A 23,072-nucleotide genomic window follows, 5' to 3' on the forward strand; every position below is an offset into this window, starting at 1 on the left:
GTTCCATGGGAAACCCAATTTTTCTCTCCTTTAGTCTAGATGACTAAGCTAAATTATGAATGTCATTTCAAAGTAATACCCTAATGCAGTCTCTTGTTCCCACATATTCATTGATGTGCTTAGCCACAGAGTTGGCATCTAACAAGTTAAAAAGCAAATGTACATCTCAGACCCAAGTGGAAGGATTATTTCAATGGCTTCTTCTGTCTAAATGTTTCTCACTCTTAGTAATTTTAAGAAGCATGGAATAACTCCCACAATTCCCCAACCAGCAGAAATTAAACCACAGGGAGGGTTGAGGCCCTGTTTCCTCCCAGGAGATTCCTAGAGGGGCCCCATAGAAACTTCTCCCTGCCTTTTCCGGCCCTGTTTTCTCCCAGGAGATTCTTAGAGGTGCCCACAGAGGCTTCTCCCTGCCTTTTCCGGTTACAGTTTTGGAGGCTCAGGTTTGTAAGTGGAAAATGGCGGTTATCTTACTTGTTTAGCTGCTCCAGTATAGACATAGGGAGATTTTGGGAACATCTACGAAAAATACTGAACATGTCAACAACCTTCACCAAATCTCTGAAGAAAGCAATACCTGGAGACCCTTCTACAACTAACACCAAGGCAAACATAAAAATGGCAATGGTAGACAAACAGAACCAAGCACCCACTCTACAATCAATACATACCAAAACGAATCAAAGGGAAAAGAAGAGATTTCCACTATTTAATGGCCAAGCTGATGAGACGGGAAATACCATTCCAATGGTTAATCCCTGAAGGACTTTTGATAAATTGGAAGGGGAAAAAAAATAAAATAGATCCATTTGAAAAGGCTGACCATTTTATCGGGCAGTATTTAGAAAAAGAAGGAGGAAGTAGTTCGGATATAGACCACCAAAGCCAGGAAGAAGAAGCAGAGGGGAAGGAGATAGAAAACGAACAAGAGAGGAAAGAGATTGATTGATTGATTGGATTTGTATGCCGCCCCTCTCCGCAGACTCGGGGCTGCTAACAACAGTAATAAAACAGTATATAAGAATAATCCAATACTAAAAACAGTTAAAAACCCATTATTATAAAAACCAATCATACATACAGACATACCATGCATAAAATTGTAAAGGTCTAGGGGGAAAGTGTATCTCAATTCCCCCATGCCTGGCGGCAGAGGTGGGTTTTAAGCAGCTTATGAAAGGCAAGGAGGGTGGGGGCAATTCTAATCTCTGGGGGGAGCTGGTTCCAGAGGGCTGGGTCCACCACAGAGAAGGCTCTTCCCCTGGGCCCCACCAAGCGACATTGTTTGGTTGACGGGACCCGGAGAAGACCCACTCTGTGGGACCTAACTGGTCGCTGGGATTCGTGCAGCAGAAGGCGGTCCCTGAGGTAATCTGGTCCGGTGCCATGAAGGGCTTTATAGGTCATAATCAACACTTTGAATTGTGACCGGAAACTGATCAGCAACCAATGCAGACTGCGGAGTGTTGGCCTTGTCCACTTCATCAAGTGTCACCAAGTCAAACTCCCCCCAGACAGGTGGACAAAGACGTTTAGCCCCAGTCACCTCGACTGACTCGTCAGTTGACTCTGTTTTACAATTGGAGTCGAGGTCCGCTCGGATCCGAGCGATTTTATCAGCGAAAAACGTGTTAAAATCCTCGGCACTACTCTGCAAGGGCTCCCCAACTCCCCCCTGGTTAAGAAGGGAGCGGGTTACCCTAAACAGAGCGGCCGGGCGGGATTCCGCTGATGCAATCAAGGCGGCTTGATACGCGCATCTTGCCGCCTTGAGCGCCACTTTGTATGTCTTAATATGAGCTCGGATTCGGACTTACTCTTCCTCCATTGCTTCTCTAAACGTCTCTTCTGGTGTTTCAACTCCCGGAGCTCCTCGTTGAACCATAGAGCTCTACGGGGTCTAGTGCCACGGAGAGGTCGCAGCGGCGCAATTCGGTCAAGGGCCTCTGCTGCAGCCTTGTTCCAGGCCTCAGCCAGAGACTCTGCCAAACTGTGGACGAGTGTATCTGGAAGAACCCCAAGTGCCTTCTGAAAACCTTCTGGATCCATCAGGCTCCTGGGGCGGAACAACTTAATTGGTTCCGCCTCCCTATGGGGGAGGATTGGAGCCAGGAAAAAGCCGCAGCAGAAAATGGTCTGACCATGACAAAGGCAACACCTATAAGCCCCTTAGTCTCAGATCATTACTCAGTTGCTCAGAGAGGAATACAAAAAGAAGAAAGAATCGTAACAAGAGCAGCAGCAAGGAAACAGTAAAAGAAGAGGGGGAAAATGAAAACATTAAAAATATTCTCTGTAAATATCGATGGATTGAATTCGGCTATGAAAAGAAAACAGACAATGACTAAATTACAGAGACAAAATGCAGATATATTGTGCCTACAGGAAGTACATATAAGAAATCAGGAATCCAAACCAGTGTTCCCTCTAATTTTATTTTTGGGTGGGCAGAAAAGTATAGTGTCTGAGCGGCAGTCCCTTCGGGACTGGGCGGCACAAAAATATTAAATAAATAAACAAACAAACAAATAAACAAATAAAAAACCCACCCTGTTTTGCCTCAGAGAATTTCAAAATAAAATACTGTACTGTGTGTCTATAACAGTGAGCTCATAATAGGGCAACTCTATCAATATCAAAATGCCACTTAAATAGTTGAGCTAGTTTCAAACTAGATTTTGATTTTCTTTCTCTCTTCCTTACTCCCATTCTTTTTCTTTCTCTTTTCCTTCCTCTCTTTTTTCTATCTGTTTCTCTCTCTTCCTCTCTTCCTCTCTCTCTCCTTCCCTCTCACTCTTTCCCTCTCGGCTTCTGGGCAGGTTTGGAAAACTCTGAGTTGATTATGATTTTTAAGTGAGCGATTGCTCACTGCTCAGCTTAGAGGGAACTATGATCCAAACTATTAGAATATAAATATAAATATTTTATATTAAATATAAAAAAGAAATATACCACTTAATAATTCATATATTAGTAGTGGCAAGAATAGCATTTGCACAAAAATGGAAAGAAAAAGAAATTCCAAAAGACGAAGAGGTCGTTAGAAAGATTATGGAATGTGCAGAACTAGATATGATGGCGAGACGGTTCAACAATCAAGTGGAAATGGAGTTTTACAAAACTTCGGAGAAAGTATACAATTGGTGGAATGTAAAAAAGGATTATTAAAGATATTAAGAGAAAGTATGGAATTGTTAAAGTTACTAGGTTGAATATATTTTATAGTGATATTTAATGGATAAGTTTAGTTTTATTACTTGATTATAATTATCTTAATTACAATTATATAATGAAATTGTTTGAATGTCTAGATTTATGCATTATCGTAGTATACTTAGAGATATTTTACTAACAAATTTTACTTTTCTGTATTGATATAAACTATAATTAGTCCTTTTTTGTATTAGGAAGACTTCTATGCTTAGTGGAGCAATGGTAGCTCCTTTACATGTTAAATGTTGTTTGTCTTGTTTTGTGTTATATTTTTAAATATATATATATATATACACACACACAATGTTAAACCGAATAAGGGCAAACCAATAGATGTAAATAAAAACCCGATGTTCCTAGAATTAATTTTAATCATAAGATTATGATATATAGCAACAATTCGACCTTAGTTTTATTGGAAATATAGAACAGTCGTACAACAACCGCCGATGTTACAGGCCGTATAAATATATAAATAATGAATTGTGCTGATAACAGTTCAAACGGGATGGAGGTTATGTTGTGTTATATTTTGTTGTTTGTCTTATAAGATGTAAGTACAACATTTAAACAAACAAATAAGTATATTGTAAAATGGTAGATTATGTACTGTCTTATTTTTTAATATTTATATAATTTAAAAAAATTAAAAAAGGAAAATGGTTCTTGAGAAGAGGCAAAAAAAATCTTGAACACCCGGTTCTTATCTAGAAATGTTTGTAAGTAGAGGTGTTCGTAGGTAGAGGTACCAGTGTATTTTAAAATTACCATGGTTGAGAAACACTCATCTATCTGGATTAGTCTCCTTTTCCCTTCTAGTGTACTGAAGGCAAAGTTTAACCATATTGCTCTGTTATAAACCACTATACCCTTGTACTGTTTACGAGCCTGAAAATTCTTTACTTTAAGTGCTTATATTTGGTCAATTTGAAAACCTCTTTCCCTTGGAAACTAGGTTGAACATTTCTGCACACAATGAAATGAAAATTGAAATAAAAAAATAATGCTTATTGGTTTATTTTACTCATAAAAGCCCCCCCTTTTTTGTGAATTTTTTTTCAACATTCAACTATCTATAAATTGAAAAAAAATTCACAAAAAAGGGGGGCGGGCCTCCGAACGCCGAATGCGGAAGTTTGGGTTTGCCGTTCGGCTTCGGAAAGCTGTACAGCAGCTTCCCGAAGCCGAACACCAAACTTCCGCGTTCGGAGGCTGCTGGGAAGCCGCCCGGCTGTTTTAAAAGGTGACAGCCGGGCTGGGGGACTTCCCAGCAACCTCCCAAACCCCGAACTTTTGCCAAACTTCCAGGTTCGGGGTTCAGGAGGTTGCTGGGAAGCCGCCCGGCCCCGGCTGTCACCTTTTAAAACAGCCGCGCGGCTTCCCAGCAGCCTCCGAACGCGGAAGTTTGGTGTTCGGCTTCGGGAAGCTGCTGGGAAGCCGCCCGGTTGTTTTAAAAGGTCACAGCCGGGCTGGGGGACTTCCCAGCAACCTCCCGAACTCCGAACTTTTGCCGAACTTCCGGGTTCGGGGTTCGGGAGGTTGCTGGGAAGCCTCCCAGCCCAGCTGTCACCTTTTAAAACAACCCCGAACTTTTGCCGAACTTCCAGGTTTGGGGTTCAGGAGGTTGCTGGGAAGCCTCCCAGCCCGGCTGTCACCTTTTAAAAACAGCCGCGCGGCTTCCCAGCAGCCTCCGAACGCCGAACGCGGAAGTTTGGTGTTCGGCTTCGGGTTTGGGGTTCTGGAGGTTGCTGGGAAGCCTCCCAGCCCGGCTGTCACCTTTTAATACAGCCGCGCGGCTTTCCAGCAGCCTCCGAACGGGAAGCTGCTGGGAAGCCGCCCGGCTCTTTTAAAAGGTCACAGCTGGGCAGGGGGACTTCCCAGCAACCTCCCGAACCCCGAACTTTTGCCGAACTTCCGGGTTTGGGGTTCGGGAGGTTGCTGGGAAGCCTCCCAGCCTGGCTGTCGCCTTTTAAAACAGCCGTGTGGCTTTCTAGCATCCTCCGAACGCCGAACGCGGAAGTTCGGGTTTGGCGTTCGGCTTCGGGAAGCTGCTGGGAAGCTGCCCGGCAGTTTAAAAAGGTCGGCAAAAGTTCAGGGTTCGGGAGGTTGTTGGGAAGTCCCCCAGCCCGGCTGTGACCTTTTAAAACAGCCGGGCGGCTTTCCAGCAGCTTCCCGAAGCCGAACGCCAAACCTGAACTTCCGCGTTCGGCGTTCGGAGGCTGCTGGGAAGCTGTGCGGCTGTTTTAAAAGGTGACAGCCGGGCTGGGGGGCTTCCCAGCAACCTCCCGAACCCCGAACCCAGAAGTTCGGCAAAAGTTCGTTGTCCGGGAGGTTGCTGGGGAGCCCCCCAGCCCGGCTGTGACCTTTTACAACAGCCGGGCGGCTTCCCAGCTGTCTCCCGAAGCGTTCGGCATTTGGAGCCTGCTGGGAAGCCCTCCGCCCGGCTGTCACCTTTTAAAACAGCCTGGGGGCTTCTCGGTGGCCTCCCGAACGCCGAACCCGGAAGTTCGGGTTTGGCGTTCGGCGTTCAGGAGGTCGCTGAGAAGCCCCCGGGCTGTTTTAAAAGGTGACAGCCGGGCGGCGGGGCTTCCCAGCAGGGTCCGAACGCCGAACGCGGAAGATCGGGTTTGGTGTTCGGCTTCGGGAAGCTGCTGGGAAGCCGCCCGGCTGTTTTAAAAGGTCACAGCCGGGCTGGGGGACTTCCCAGCAACCTCTCGAACCCCGAACTTTTGCCGAACCTCCGGGTTCGGGGTTCGGGAGGTTGCTGGGAAGCCTCCCAGCCCGGCTGTCACCTTTTAAAACAGTCGCGTGGCTTTCCAGCAGCCTCCGAAGACCGAACGCGGAAGTTCGGGTTTGGCGTTCGGCTTCGGGAAGCTGCTGGGAAGCCGCCCGGCTGTTTTAAAAGGTTGGCAAAAGTTCGGGGTTCGGGAGGTTGCTGGGGAGCCCCCCAGCCCGGCTGTGACCTTTTAAAACAGCCGGCCGGCTTCCCAGCAGCTTCCCGAAGCCAAACGCCAAACCCGAACTTCCGCGTTCGGCGTTCGGAGCCTGCTGGGAAGCCCTGCCGCCCGGCTGTCACCTTTTAAAACAGCCTGGGGGCTTCTCGGTGGCCTCCCGAACGCCGAACCCAGAAGTTCGGGTTTGGCGTTCGGCTCTCGGGAGGTCGCTGAGAAGCCCCCAGGCAGTTTTAAAAGATGACAGCCGGGCGGCAGTGTTTTTTTGCGGGTTTTTTTTTTGTTGTTGTACAGATTAATTGACTTTACATTGTTTCCTATGGGAAACAATGTTTCATCTTACGAACCTTTCATCTTACGAACCTTCCCCTGGAACCAATTAGGTTCGTAAGACGAGGTATGACTGTATTTAGTTATTTTGGGGAAAGGTGAGACATGAAAATTGAATTAAAATCTTGTTAATCAGATGGCAAGATAAGAATTGATGGTAGCACTATATAACGATACGACACAAATGCATTTATTAATAAGAATTTAAAGATAGAATTTTCCAATATAGTTTATGTGATATATGATAATAAGTATTCTTGTTCTATTTTAGATATATATAGAACCTCTAGTAATTACAGGATAGGTTGATAGTGAATTAATTAATCTAATGTAGAAATGAAAGTTTGAATTAAGATGGGCATAATGAGTTTGATATGATTTAGACTGATGTAATGTAATTTTTTAATGTAAGGTGGGAAAAAGACTTGATTTTTTTGACGTTTTCTTTATTTGATAATTTATAAGTTGTATAGAAGGTTTTTTTAATTGAAGAAAATAAGCCTCCGTTGAATGATTAATAGAAAAAGAAAATTTAATACATGTTTTACTCTAAGCATGGTTTCATTGTTTGTATTGTTTTTTAATTCTATGTTGGAGAAAAAATAAAATTTTTATCGGGAAAAAAAAGCTTTTTTTATACCATTTACTTAAATATACAATATGAATATTATTAATTTTATTATTACTGGTGCTATTTATTATGGCCACTCACTCGAGAAGAGACTGGAGGGCTTGCAGTATTCAGAAATGCATACCTATACAGTATATGAGTGTGAGTGTGTATGCTGTGTAATAAACAGATAACAGTGTTTATTTATTTTTCCTCAAAGGGATCTAAAATGCAAAATTGAAAAAGAAAGCACTAAGCGGGAGCTATTGTCTGGTCAATCCCACCTCAACGAAGCACTCTGTATCCATTGCCTGCAACCCTTTAAGTTTCTATTAAACAGCAAACGCCAGTGCTTGGACTGTCACTTGTACATATGCAAAAGTTGCAGCCAGTACAACAAAAAGGAGCAAGGTTGGATGTGTGATCCATGCCGCCTGGTTAGGTAAGTGGCCTAGACAAGAGTTTTATCATCTCTATTACAGTTCTGAGTAGAGATGAAGTGGTAACTTTCTTAATTTTTTAAATTTCTCATGGGAAGCATAGCTTTCATGACTTAGCAAGTTTTACAAAGAATATTGTGTTTATTTTGGTTAGTTTTGGTTCATTTGAATTTACCTCCTGCTAGAAAAACTGTATATCCAGAACTAAGAACTAGTCACGATGAGAGAAAAAATATGAAACCTGCATGGTGATGGATTACATAAACTATCCTTTTATCCTTGTGGCCCAATGCTGAGTGAAACTATATAAAATTTGTATCATGCTGTTACAAAATATGTTTCATCACTTGTTATCCCTTATCTGGACATCTATGAGAGTAGAAATTAGAGGAAGGAATGGATTGGAGGGGATGGGGAGGAGAGATACTAATACAGTGGTACCTCTACTTAAAAACTTAATTTGTTCTATGACCAGGTTCTTAAATAGAAAAGTTTGTAAGTAGGAGCAATTTTTCCCATACGCATCAATGTAAAAGCAAATAATGCGTGCAGACCCATTAGGAAAGAAATAAAAGCTTGGAATTTGGGTGGGAGGAGGAGGACAGTCAATGCTGAAGGAAGAAGGTGAGATGCGGGGAATTAAAAAAAATCCAAAACTTTAAGGCTTAAAAAAAAAAGAGGGACTCTGAGGAAGCAAGGAGAAGCACGTGCCTCCCGTACACCCGGCGCGAGGCTGCCTCCCATACACTGTGCCAGAGAGAGAAACCCAGGGGGAATGGCAGGAAACTGGGCAGGCCTTCATACCGCTCTCAAATTTCCTGGGAAATTTTTCTGGGCTCGGGTTCTTAAGTAGAAAATGGTTATTAAGAAAAGGCAAAAAAATCTTGAACACCAAGTTCTTATCTAGAAAAGTTCTTAAGTAGAGGCGTTCTTAGAGGTACCACTGTACCAATGTCTTCCATTATTAAAAGAAGGAGACTCTTAAACTATAATTATCCAGAGGACACAACACATAGGAATATTACTTGGATATTTACAGTGATACCTCGTCTTACGAACCTCTCGTCATACGAACTTTTCGAGATACGAACCCGGGGTTTAAGATTTCTTTGCCTGGTCTTAGAAACATACAGATTATATGAATAATCCTTACCAGTTAAGGACTACAGTGATCCCTCTATTATCGCGAGGGTTCCGTTCCAAGACCCCTCGCAATAATCGATTTTTCGCAATGTAGGGTTGCGGAAGTAACACCATCTGCGCATGCGCGCCCTTTTTTTTCTATGGCCGCGCATGCGTAGATGGTGGAGTTTGCGTTCCCCGCCGCCCACGCAAAGGGGAAACCCGATTCGGATCCTCGCTGCTGCTGCGCTACCGAGCAGATCAGCTGCTGGGCGGCCGAAGGAACCTTCCCTGGGTATTCCCTCTCTTGCTGGCGGGTGGGCGAGCGGCGGGCATCAGCGAGGAGCCGGGGTTTCCCCTTTGCGAGCAGATCAGCTGCTGGGCGGCTGAAGGAACCTTCCCTGGGTCTTCCCGGCCGCCCACGCAAAGGGGAAACCCCGGCTCCTCGCTGATGCCCGCCGCTCGCCCGCCCGCCAGCAAGAGGGGGAAGACCCAGGCAAGGTTCCTTCGGCCGCCCAGCAGCTGATCTGCTCTGCACAGCAGCAGCGAGCAGACGAAGATCGGGGTTTCCCAGCCGCCCACACAAAGGGGAAACCCCAGCTCCTCGCTGATGCCCCCGCTCGCCCGCCCGCCGCCCGCCAGCAAGAGGGGGAGAGATAGAGAAAGAGAGAGAAGGAAAGAAAGAGATGAGAGAGGGAGGAAGAGAGTGTGAGAGAGGAAGAAGCAAGATAGAGAAAGAGAGAGAGAAAGAAAGATGAGAAAGGAAGGAAGAGAGTGACGTCATCGGTGGAAAAATCGCGATATAGCGTTTCGTGAAGATCGAGATCGCGAAACTCGAGGGATCACTGTATTCCATATCTTAAAAAACACCAAATGTGACATTGTTTAGAACTTTTCTGAACAATGGCTCCTACTTTCTGATTCAATACCAGAGGTGGTTTCCTACTGGTTTGGACCAGTAATACGGAACCGTTAGTAGCTTAGTGACCAGGGTCACTGGACCTGACATCAACCCAGGCCAGCCACACCATTGAGCTGGTTCTCTTGGCAGCGCCACATGTGCTGCCATTTTGTTTTTTCTTCTGTGCATGTGTAGCTTTTTTAAAGTACTGTGCATGTGCACGCACAAATGTGCCCGCCTGCACAGTGCGTCTTTGAGCAAATCGGCAGTATCAGAATCTGGAACCCACCCCTGCTCAATACCACATTATCTTATTTCAAAACTAAAGGTAATTTTCTTTACCTAGAATAATTTTGAGAAAATATAGCCTTATGTTTGCATTATTTCTACACAGATAACTAATGCATTGTATAAAAGAAACCTTAATCTTGATACATGTACCTTGAGCCAAAAGTGAAGAAAAATATGAGTAACTGGTTTTTTAAAGAGTTCCCACTTAAAATGAGAACAGTCAGTATGTGAATTGTATTTAATTAATTAATTACTTTTTATGTCATCACCTCCCTTTTATTTATTTATTTGATTTGATTTTTTAAAATATAAACACACACACAACATAAAACAGGTGCTCTGTGAGTAGTGCCCACCACCGGACAAATATTTACACCCCACCACCAGATCGGGGGTGTTTCTTGTATATACCATTTTAACTCAAGAGCAAAATATGTGTTTACATATTATAATTTATTCCAATTTATTCCTTGTAGCTTGGTCTTGGATTCTATTCACCATATATCGTCTTACCTTGTCCCATCGTCCCATCAGTTGTCGCAAATCAGTTTCATCAACCAAATTCATCATTTTATCCATAATTTCAAATTGAATATGATCCACCATGTACTAATACCACTTTTGCATTGTCCATTTTGTTGCATCCTTCCAACCTGAGACTATTACCGGAGTGCTTTCTATCGCTGCAAGTGGAACGGGTGTGTAATACCACTTATGTAATGTTTTCCTTCTCATTTCCCTAACCCTTGTATTCTTAATTTTCTTTATATTCTCCACTATATTTTTCATCTCTTGCACATCTACTTGTATTTCACTCTGCCACCATTTAGTCAATCCTTGGATCACATCCCCTCTGATATATATATATATATATATTACTTCCTTGCGCCTTGGTACCCTCACTTTTTTCTCTTATTATTTTCTTTATCTCCACCCTAAATAGTGCTTTTTTATTCTCCCTTTCATTCAGATACTTACATATTGCATTTATTTGTAGCCATCTTCCCTTACCCAACCACCATTCTATACAATTTCTACTTGGCCTCCCATCCTTCTCATATAACTGTTATCCCTTTTCCCTTCAACTCTCCTATAATCCTATTTAGATTTGTTTCGTTATCTCTATTTATTACATATAATGATGACAGTTTTGATTTATATAATCCTATTTTCCCCTGCCATTTTTCCAGATTTCCATAGTCCCTTTCATGGGACTTATTAATTTATCTAGATTGCTCCTGTTCCACCTTATAAAAATTAATTCTCTATTCTTCATCTCATTTATCTCTTTTGTCAATTTCACCCATTTATTTTCAAGTAATTGCATCTCAATTAATCTTTCAATTTGAAATGCTTCTCTATACAACTCCAAACAGGGAATTCCCCATCTACCCTCTTTTTCATTAGCTATCAACCACTTTTTCCTTACTCTCAGTCTCTTATCTTCTTCAACCCAATAATTAAGTTTTTTATCCCACTCCCATTTTGATGCTAATAAACCCTCTGGCAATACCTGAAACAGGTACATCATCTTGGGAACTATCATCATTTTTAATGCTCTTATTTTAGCCATTCTCCTTAGCTTTTTCTCTTTCCAGCTCCTCATCTGTTTCAACATTTTCCTCCATATAGATAGATAGATAGATAGATAGATAGATAGATAGATAGATAGATAGATAGATAGACAGACAGACAGGTAGGTAGGTAGGTAGGTAGGTAGGTAGATAGAATTTTATTGGCCAGGTGTGATTAGACACACAAGGAATTTATCTTGGTGTAGATGCTCTCAGCGTACATAAAAGAAAAAGAATCATGTCAAGAATCATGTGGTACAAGACTTAATGATTGCCATAGGGGTCAAATAAGCAAGGAAGAAACAATCAATATTAATAAAAATCTTAGGATACAAGCAACAAGTTACAGTCATACAGTCCTAAGTGGGAGGAAAAGGGTAGAATAGAATAGAATTTTATTGGCCAAGTGTGATTGGACACACAAGGAATTTGTTTTGGTGCATATGCTCTCAGCGTACATAAAATAAAATATACATTTGTCAAGAATCATGTGGTGCGACACTTAATGATTGTCATACGGGTCAAATAAGCAATGAAGAAGCAATATTAATAAAATCTTAGGATATAAGCAACAAGTTACAGTCATACAGTCAACATGGGAGGAAATGGGTGATAGGAATGATGAGAAAAACTAGTAGAATAGAAGTGCTGATTTAGTAGAAAGTCTGACAGTGTTGAGGGAATTATTTGTTTAGTAGAGTGATGGCGTTTGGAAAAAAACCTGTTCTTGTGTCTAATTGTCTTGGTGTGCAGTGCTCTGTAGCGACGTTTTGAGGGTAGGAGTTGAAAAAGTTTATGTCCAGGATGTGAGGGGTCAGTAAATATTTTACCCGCCCTCTTTTTGACTCGTGTAGTATACAGGTCCTCAATGGAAGGCAGGTTGGCAGCAATTGCTTTTTCTGCAGTTCTGATTGTCCTCTGAAGTCTGTGTCGGTCCTGTTGGGTTGCAGCACCAAACCAGACAGTTATAGAGGTGCAGATGACAGACTCAGTGATTCCTCTGTAGAACTGTATCAGCAGCTCCTTGGGCAGTTTGAGCTTCCTGAGCTGGCGCAGAAAGAACATTCTTTGTTGTGCTTTTTTGATGATGTTTTTGATGTTAGGTGACCATTTTAGGTCTTGAGATATGATAGAGCCTAGAAATTTGAAGGTCTCTACTGTTGATACTGCGTTGTCTAGTATTGTGAGAGGTGGAAGGGTGGAAGGGTGGAAGGGTTTCTCCTAAAGTCTACCACCATTTCTAAAGTTTTGAGTGTGTTCAGTTCTAGATTGTTCTGGTCACCCCACAAGGATAGTTGTTCAACTTCCCGTCTGTATGCGGATTCATCATTGTCTCGAATGAGTCCGATCACTTGTATCATCTGCAAACTTCAGTAGTTTAACAAATGGATCGTTTGAGATGCAGTCATTAGTTTATAGAGAGAAGAGAAGTGGTGAGAGTACACAGCCTTGGGGGGCACCTGGGCTAATTGTACATGTATCTGATGTGATTTTTCCTAGCTTCACCTGCTGCTTCCTGTCTGTTAGGAAGCTTGTGATCCACTTACAAGTGTGTTCAGGTACCGTTAGCTGATTTAGTTTAAGAGAATGTCCGGTACGATTGAATGCTGAACTGAAGTCCACAAAGAGGACCCTAGCGTAGGTCATTGGAGATTCAAGATGTTGAAGGATGTAGTGTAGAGCCATATTAACAGCATCATCTGTTGATTTATTTGCTCGGTATGCAAATTTCAGGGGGTCTAACAGTGGATCCGTGATGGTTTTCAAGTGGAACATCACTAGCCTTTCAAAGGTTTTCATAACTGCAGATGTTAGAGCAACTGGTCTGTAGTCATTCAGTTCCTTGATGGAGGGCTTCTTCGGCACTGAGATGATAGTCAAGTGTTTGAACCAGGAAGGAACATAGCACAACTCTAGTGATTTGTTGAAGATTTGGGTGAAGATGGGGGCCAATTGGTCAGCACAGACTTTTAAGCAAGAAGGAGTTATCTTGTCTGGGCCTAGTGCTTTTCCAGGCTTCTGTCTGAGAAATAGATCTTTCACTTCCTTTTCTGTGATCACTAGGGGTTGTAAACCCAATGGGATGGGTTCATTTGTAGAAGATTTAGCTGTTGTTGGTGTGTCTGGGATGGAGGTTGTGCAGATATTTGTCTATAATTCACCTCCTCGATTTTCGCTGGATTTCTCAATAACCAAATTCCCAAGTATTTAATTTTCTTTAGTCCTAACTTCAACCCTGATTCTTTCCTAATTTCTATCTGCTCTCAGACCTGTATTTAAACACATAATCTCTGATTTTTCCATATTGACCAATAATCCCAATTCCTGTTTAAACTCTTGCAAAATATTTCTTATACCTTTAATCATCTCCATCGGGGTCTGGGTCAGTATAATTGCATCATCTTCAAATAGATTTAATTTCATTTTTAATTTCCCTATTTTATATCCTACCCAAGTATTATCTTGTCTTATCTTATTAGCTAATGTCTCTATTACAGTGATCCCTCGATTATCGCGAGGGTTCCGTTCCAAGACCCCTCGCGATAATCGATTTTTCGCGATGTAGGGTTGCGGAAGTAAAAACACCATCTGCGCATGCGCGCCCTTTTTCCATGGCCGCGCATGCGCAGATGGTGGAGTTTGCGTGGGCGGCGGGGAAACCCGGATCTTCGTCTGCTCGCTGCTGCTGCAGCGAGCAGACGAAGATCGGGGTTTCCCCGCCACCCACGCAAAGGGGAAAGCCCGATTCGGCTCCTCGCTGATGCCCCCGCTCGCTCGCCCGCCCGCCCGCCGCCCGCCACCTGCCAGCAAGAGGGGGAGAGATAGAGAAAGAGAGAGAAGGAAAGAAAGAGATGAGAGAGGGAGGAAGAGAGTGTGAGAGAGGAAGAAGCAAGATAGAGAAAGAGAGAGAGAAAGAAAGATGAGAAAGGAAGGAAGAGAGTGACGTCATCGGGTGGAAAAATCGCGATATAGCGTTTCGCGAAGATCGAGATCGCGAAAATCGAGGGATCACTGTACTATTACAAATAACATTGGAGATAAAGGGCATCCCTACTTGATATCATTTTGAATTTTAATTCTCCGTGTTCTTTGTCCATTCACCCTTATATATGCTTCATTCCCTTTATAAATCTCTTTTATATTTCCACAAAATTTGTTCCCCATATTTAATTCCTTACATAATTTATATAAATAGCTATGTTTAACTTTATCAAAAGCTTTATAGACATCTAATTTCAAAATTCCCAATTTCCTTTTAGTAACAGTACCATGGTTCATCACATTTATTACATTTCTAATTGGTTCACTTCCTGCCCTTCACAAACCCATATTGATCCTCTTCAATTATTTTTGGTAAGATACTTTCAAGTCCATTTGTCAATATCTTCATAAATATTTTATAATCTTGATTTGCCAAACTAATAGGACGGTAGGACCCTGGCTTTCTTAAATCTCGATCGATCTTCGGGATGGTAACTATCGCTAAAATCTTCCATGTCTGTGGGATATCATGAGTTAACAATATATTATTAAACAATTTCCCCAAATGTGGCAGCAATTCATTCATAAAAGTTTTATAAACTTCTCCTGTAAACCCATCCGGGCCCAGTGCTTTGGCTTGTTTTAACCCTTTAATTACCCTAGCAATTTCATCGTGTGTAATTTCTGCATTCAATATTTGTTTATCTTCTTCACTTACTATTTTCCCAACATTAAGGACTCCTATATTTATCCGCTCCTCTTTATACAAATCCTCATAATATTTTCTAGTAATAATAATAATAATAATAATTTATTAGATTAGTATGCCGCCCCTCTTCGAGAACTCGGGGCGGCTCACAACAATAAACAATGTACAAATCCAATATTTAACAACACAATTTAAAAACCCTTATTAATAAAATAATCACACAACCCTATCAAACCATACACAAACCAAGTAGTTAGAGGAGGTGTCAATTTCCCCATGCCTGGCGGCAAAGGTGAGTTTTCAACAACTTATAAAGGCAAGGAGGGTGGGGGCAGTTCTGATCTCTGGGGGGAGTTGGTTCCAGAGGGCCGGGGCCGCCACAGAGAAGGCTCTTTCCCTGGGCCCTGCCAGATGACATTGCTTAGTCGATGGGACCCGGAGAAGGCCCACTCTGTGGGACCTAATCAGTCACTGGGATTCGTGTGGCAGAAGACGGTCCCAGAGATATTCTGGTCCAATGCCATGTAGGGCTTTATAGGTGATAACCAACACTTTGAATTGTGACCGGAAACAGATTGGCAGCTAGTGCAGGCCGTGGAGTGTTGATGAGACATAGGTGTATCTGGGAAGGCCCACAATAGCTCTCGCGGCCGCAGTCTGCACGATCTGAAGTTTCTGAACACTTTTCAAAGGTAGTCCCATGTAGAGAGCGTTGCAGTAGTCAAACCTCGAGGTGATGAGGGCATGAGTGACTGTGAGCAGAGACTCCCTGTCCAAATAGGGCCGCAACTGGTGCACCAGGCAAACCTGGGAAACGCCCTCCTCGCCACAGCCGAAAGATGTTGGCTGTGGATTGAGGAGGACACCCAAGTTGCAGACCCTCTCTGAGGGGGTCAATAATTCCCCCCCCGGGTAATAGACGGACAGATGGAATTGTTCTTGGGAGGCAAAATCCACAGCTACTCCATCTTGTCAGGATTGAGTTTGAGCCTGTTGACACCCATCCAGACCCCAACAGCCTCCAGGCACCGGCACATCACTTCTTCTGACTTGGCATGGGGTGGAGATGTACAACTGGGTATCATCAACATACTGGTGATACCTCACCCCATGCCCTTGGATGATCTCACCCAGCGATTTCATGTAGATATTGAATAGTAGGGGGGAAAGGACCGATATTGAATAGCAGGAGGGAGAGGACTGAGCTAGAGGACGACCTCTGACCCCCCCACTAACACCGTCTGCGACCGACTGGAGAGGTAGGAGGAGAACCACTGCAGAACAGTGCCTCACACTCCCAACCCCTCCAGCCAGCGCAGAAGGATACCATAGTCGATGGTATTGAAAGCCGCTGAGAGGTCAAGAAGCACCAGGATAGAGGACAAGCCCCTGTCCCGGGCCCACCAGAGATCATCCATCACCGTGACCAAAGCAATTTCCATGCTGTAACCGGGCCTGAATCCTGACTGTTGAGGGCCTAGCTAATCAGTTTCTTCCAAGTACTGCTGGAGCTGGAGCGCCACCCCCTTCTCAACAACCTTCCCCATAAAGGGTAGGCTGGAGACTGGACGATAGTTATTGAGAACGGCTGGGTCCAGGGAAGGCTTCTTGAGGAGGGGGTGTACGAGTGCCTCCTTGTAGGGAGCCGGAAAGAATCTCCTCCCCAAAGAAGCGTTGACAATATCCTGGACCCAGCTCTGTGTCACCTCCCTGCTGGCCGAAACCAACCAGGAGGGACATGAATCCAGTAAACAGGTGGCGGAACTCACAGCTCCAATGGCCTTGTCCACTTCATCAGGTGTCAGCAGATAAAACTCCTCCCAGACAGGTGGACAATGACGGGCCCCAATCACCTCAACTGGCTCATTGTCAGTTGACTCTGCTATCCAATTGGAGTCAAGGTCCGCCCGAATCTGAGCAATTTTATCTCTAGCTGCTCTTTACCATATCTAACCTCTCCACTAGGGTCTCTCAATGCTAATATACATGATTTTTCTTTCCTCTTCTTCAAATATCTTGCCATTTGTTGCATTGATTTAGTCCCCCAGCTCAATATTTTTTGTCATATTGTCATTCTCATCTTATTCCGTTGGATCTCATCATACACTTTCAATTGTTTCCTTTTCAATTTCAATAGGATATACCATTCCCTACTCTTAGTTAATCTCAACTGCTCTTGCATCAAATCTATTTCCCTTATCTTACTCTCCCTTTCTCTACCCCACCTCTTTCTGATATATACTTCCATACATATACATTGTCCCCTCATATAAGCCTTACATGCAAATGATTGTTGAATATCGCCTACATCATTAATTCTAAAATATTCCCATAACTCTGTCTGCAGTTTATCTTTTTCTTGTTCGTTAGAAGTTACGACTGCATTATATCGCCAAATTCTTTGATTACATTCCTGACCTATTTCCAATTCTGCCAATAGAGGGGCATGATCTGACAACCAAATACTATTTATATCTATTTTTTTAACTTGTATATTGCTCGCCCGATTCATTAATATATAGTCAATGCAACTAAATGTATGATATCTTGCTGAATAATAAGTACCTCTATTTGGTATATCTGCATGGAGATCCACCATATTAAGTCTATTTAAATGTAACATCCTGCTATTTCCAATCCCATTTGTTAATTGCATATTAAAATCTCCTGCCAAAAACATTGTGCCCTCCATAAAGTTATCCAACTTCCTCTTTGTGTTTATTATAAATTGTTTTGTTTTCGCATTTGGGGCATAAATTGCCGCCAATGTCAATTTCTTTTGATTTATTTTCCCTTTGACAAACTCTATCCTATAACGTTTCAGATCCGTTCCCAAACCATTCACATTTAAAACCATTATAATACACTCACTCATAATATACAAAAATAACCCTTTTCCCCTCTTGTTTTGCTTTTGGTTTACTTATTTTCCCCTTCCTCACCCCAATCACCCCCCCCCCAAAGTGCCTGCCCCCATGCTCCCCCGCCAAAGAGGGGGAGGACAAAAATACCCTTGTCCAATCATGAGGCACCTCTGCTGATTATGTTTCTACATCACTGAGCTGCACTAGCAACCACTTAATATATTTTGGGGGGGGGAAACCCTCCCACTCTCCTTTATTTAACCATTGGATAATACATTCTTTTACTTTTTTCCCATCTCCCCCCCAAAGAGAATAAAAATTAACGATAATTTCCGGAAACATCTCCAAAAGGAGGCAACAGAGTCAGTTTCAACACTTCACTTCTTCACTTTCCTCTTGTGCTGGGCTCTTGGTTTTCTCTTCTGCTCCTTTCTAATAGCCTCCACCTGCCCCAGCAACTCCTTCAACTGCTTTTCCCTTTGCCTTTTCTCCTTATCTGGGGTACCACAACTGCTGGAATAATCTTCTCCTTTTGCTCCTTGTGGCTCTCTAACTGTTCTGCTTTCTCCTCCTTTTGCTCCTTGTGGCTCTCCATCTGCTCTGCTTTCTCTGAACTCAGTACCCAGTTGGTTCAATAGTACCTCCCCCTCCTCCAGTGATCATACTTTGAATATCTAAACGTAAATTTCTTCTCCTTTGACAAGCCTCCAGATTGGTAAGCCTATGATTGTATTGCTTAAAATCCTCGGCTTGGCTTTTAACTTGTTGCTCTAAGTTCTGAATTTTTTCAGACGACTCATCTGCTCCTTTTTAAACTATTTTAATATCTTGGGAAAGGTTTTCAAGCACCCCCTCCACTCGTTGAAATCTTTGTTCAAAGCATTCAAGAATCTGAAGTAATTTATCTAATTTTGTTTCAATTTTTCCAAGGCTAGGATCTCCTCCTTCCCCCATTTTTTTTCTTTGTTAAAATTTATTGTACTCACAGTATGATAGCTTTAGAGCCGCAAATCTTAGATTCACTTTGAACTTCTGTAATTGCTTTACAACGCTGCTTATCTTCAAGAAAGATTTATGATGTTTTGAGGGATTTTTTCCACTTTTTTCAATTTCTCATATCGGAGCTCTCGTAGGGGTGTCTACAGCTGTCTGTGAGGCATGCATAATCTAGCCACCTCCCTTTTAAGGCAATTTCGGGTTGACTTGCAGGTTATATTGGAACAAATTCAAAAAAAGCAGGACACTGGTTTTTTCTATTTAGATGATTACCCTGAATATTAGTAATGTGCTGACAGTGCTCAGGTTTATTAGTTATATTTGAAAGAATTATCATTTTTTAGAATATTTTCAATCTTCCTCACTGAAACCAGTTATGATATTTTAATTGATAGAAGATTTGGAAAAATCAATCCAGGCTAACGTGTATTATCTCTCATCTCTTGGGCAGGATTGTCGAAACTGGATCACTGGAATGGTATTATGAACATGTCAGAACTCGCTTCAAGCATTTTGGAAGTGCTAAAGTGATGCGATCTCTCTATGGAAGGATGTCGCATGGACAGAAAACAAATTCTACTTTGCTTGGTATGAGCAATATCTTAGTGAGATCTTCTCAGTAACTTTCTTTAGAGAGCTTGGAAGATGCTATGAACCACTGGATACCAAATTAAACAGCACATCACTATAATTATCTCTGAATAACTGCAGTCTATTTCCACATATTACATTACTCTCAGGCCAAAGAATGTGGTTTTCTAGCTGGTTTGATCCCATTAACTTGTTCTAGAAAGTTAATAACCACTGGGAAATGGTTTGGAAATAGTGAGTTGGAATGAGTTATTTTGTAGTTATTATTCTAAAATTAGAGATATCCATTTGAAAGTAAAAAGACCCACTATTCTAAAGATGAAAGATATGAAAAAAAAATTGAAAGAATATGTCATTGTAACAGTGAAAATACCAACTAAGTGTTTGATGGCCTTCCATGTTTTCCAGCATTCAGACTTGGTTTGTCGTGCCATGAGATATAATGATAATATATGATACAGTCATACTGCCACCAATATAGCAATTGAAAGTGTCTAATTATGAGCTCCTGTGTGTACTCTTTCCTATCCTTTTGATTAGTAAAACTATGAACATTCTGTTCTAAAGAATCACTGATTTCTACCATCCTTTTTTTCTCAACGACCACAGAATAATTACCAGAAATAATACAACTGAAAATTGTATTGATAAGCAGGAGTTTCTAGTCAACAACATTGCAAACCATAAGTAAGAGCCGGGGTGGTGCAGTGGTTAGAGTGCAGCATTGCAGGCTATTTCTGCTAACTGCTAGCTGTAGTTCAGCAGTTCAGATCTCACCACTGATTTGAACCATGCTGATTCTGTAAATCACTTAGAGAGGGTATATAAGTCTAAATGCTATTGCTATAAGAAGTTATCATAATGGTATGATGTTTTATTGAAGGGACGCATTCTTCTCTTGTAAATATAGTAGTTCAATATATGGTACTTCAGTTGACAAGGAAAGAAAATGCTTCATAGAATGTGATGGGGCATATATACAGTATGACACAGGAGTATACCCCTAAAAGTTTATTAAAAATTAAGTATATATTTTCATGTGACAACACTGAAGAAATGTCACTTGGCTACAATGTAAAGTATTAAGTTTACAGCTTGTACAACATTGTAAATTGTGTAAAATAACACAAAGCACAACAATGTCTAAACTGCTGGCAACAAGAGTGAACACCCCTAAGTGATAATGTCTAAATGGTGCCCAAGTAGTGTCATGTGAGTTGTTAGTGGTGTGTGAAGGGGGAGCGGGTGTGTTAAATTTGGTGTTATCACTCTCATTCTCTCATACTGGTCACTGGAAGTTCAACATGGCACCTCATGGTAATAAACTTTCTGAGGATCTGAAAAAAAGAATTGTTGATCTACATAAAGATAGCCTAGGCCAGGGATAGGGAAACTTGGCTCTTCTATGACATGTGGACTTCACACCCAGAATTCCTGAGCTAGCATGAGTGGCTCAGGAATTCTGAAGTTGAAGTCCACAAGTCATAGAAGAGTCAAGTTTGCCTATCGCTTTCCTAGGCTATAAGAAGATTGCCAAGACCCTAAAACAAATATAATGTCTGAGCGGCACATTTTCATCCCTGGGCGTGGATCGGTTAGAAACCTGGTTGTTAAGCGAATCTGGCTTCTCCCCTCCTCACCCATTGTCTTTGCTTGTGAGACGGTTGGAAAACGTGACATCAAGACACAGCAACGGTCATAAATATGAAACGGCAGCCAAGTTTTGATCATCCCAATCATGGGTCGTAAGTGTGAAAAGGGGGCATTAGTCACTTTTTCAGGGCCGTTGTGACTTTGAACGGTCAGTAAATGAACCGTTGTAAGTCAAGGACAACCTGCCTTCTCCCCTAGATGTTTTCTGTGGAGCTTCAAAATTGACTCCTGATCTGCTTCTAAAAGAGTACACTGGTCAGATAGATAATCCTTGATGTCTGTTCTGACCCCAATGGAGGCCCACGTTTCTATCACCTGAGTAAGACGGTTATTAAGTGAGTTCTGCCTCACTTTCTTGCCACAGTTGTTAACTGAATCCCTGCAGTTGCTTGTCAGAAGTTCCCAAAGGACGTTCACATAACCATGGGCCACCATCATAATTAACTTGTCAAGTGTCCAAAGTTTGATCCAATAACCCCTTTATTTTTCTAATAAAGTCCTTCCTTCCTAAAAGGAAGAAAAGAAAGAATAAAACAGAAAAGGGGATTCAAAGGGGATACAAAAAAAGAGTAAAGGATTTAGTTCAAGGTTTTGCTCAGATTAAAGAAATTGGAGTTTGAGAATGGTTGATTAAGCTTGGAGTATTGTTTGGTTTGTTCTTTTCTTAACTTTAATTATTTTTTCTATTTAGATATATGAATTTAGGAATTGCTGATCTGTTTTAATAAAGTTAGAAGTATTGATTATAATAAGATATGTAGTAGGTGATACTGATTTGGATTAATGCATAAATGGAATTGAACTTAGAATTGTTGGGGAGATTAATGATGTTAATGATTTTTAATTTAAGGAAAATAGAATATTTAGAATTTTTTCCCTTTTTTTCTTTTCTCAAATTGACTGAAATTTAAGATTAATAATTAATTAAGAAAGGTAGATAAGTATTAATTGGCTAAATGTTCGATGGGCTGAAATCATTTTTAAATTTGGGATTAGGTAAATGTACTACAGTGATCCCTCGATTTGCGCGTTCTCGATTAGCGCGAAACGCTGCAACGCGGTTTTTCAAAAAATATTAATTAAAAAAATAAAATATTAAAAAATAAAAAATAAGTCCACGCTAGTTCTCTCTCTCTTTCTCTCCCTGTTGCCGGCGTGGTATATGAGAGAGAAAGAGAGAGGCAGAGGTCGGGCGCATTACCGGGAGGTGGAGGCGGCGTGGGGACGCTGGGTGCCGGGGACTCCGAGGAGGGGGTGGACGTCTGTTCCCTGAATGGAGACCGCCGGCCGCTCAATCGGGCCGGCAGGGAACAGAATGGAGCCTTCCGCGGCGGGGCTGGTAAGGGGGGGAGCCGAGGGGGGAGCCGAGCCCAGCCCCGTGGCATTCGCTTTCCTCCCGCCCGCAGCCGACTGATCGTGGGCTCCTTCGCAACCTCGGAGAGCTTCCTGGTTTTCGTGAGCTTTCATGCCCTGGAAGCTCTCCGAGGTTGCGAAGGAGCCCACGATCAGTCTCGGCTGCAGGTGGGAGGAAGGCGAATCCCCCGTGGGCTCCGTTACATCTTCCGCTGCCAGCCAGGCCATGCTGGCGGCAGCGGAACAATCGCTGGCTGTCAACTTTTCTTTTTAAAACTGGGCAGGAGCTGACTTGCCTCCCCAGTGCTAAAAAGAAAAGTTGACAGCCAGCGCTGCGACTGACGGAATGCTGAGCCTCCCGTTCTCCCCCACCTCGCCCCTTCCGTTTTCGGCGTTCGGCAACGGAGTCCGGCGCTGGGACCATGCGGGGCCGCTCATCCAGGGGGGCGTGGACTGGCAAGCGGCAAGTGATCTGACGGGAAGACCAAG

General features: G+C 42.5%; 1 protein-coding gene across 6 annotated transcripts in view; it reads left to right on the plus strand.

The window, feature by feature from the left end:
* The window catches only part of MLPH (melanophilin), a 162,736-nt gene that overhangs the window by 26,510 nt on the left and 113,154 nt on the right, over window positions 1–23,072 (plus strand). For all 6 annotated transcript variants that reach the window (XM_070732326.1, XM_070732330.1, XM_070732327.1 and 3 more), the window contains exons 3-4: window positions 7,328–7,549; window positions 19,438–19,574. In XM_070732326.1, coding sequence (XP_070588427.1) covers window positions 7,328–7,549; window positions 19,438–19,574 — 359 coding nt within the window. The remainder of the gene's footprint in view (window positions 1–7,327; window positions 7,550–19,437; window positions 19,575–23,072) is intronic.

The sequence above is a fragment of the Erythrolamprus reginae genome, chromosome 1, assembly GCF_031021105.1.
Source record: "Erythrolamprus reginae isolate rEryReg1 chromosome 1, rEryReg1.hap1, whole genome shotgun sequence".
Lineage (NCBI taxonomy): Eukaryota > Metazoa > Chordata > Lepidosauria > Squamata > Dipsadidae > Erythrolamprus > Erythrolamprus reginae.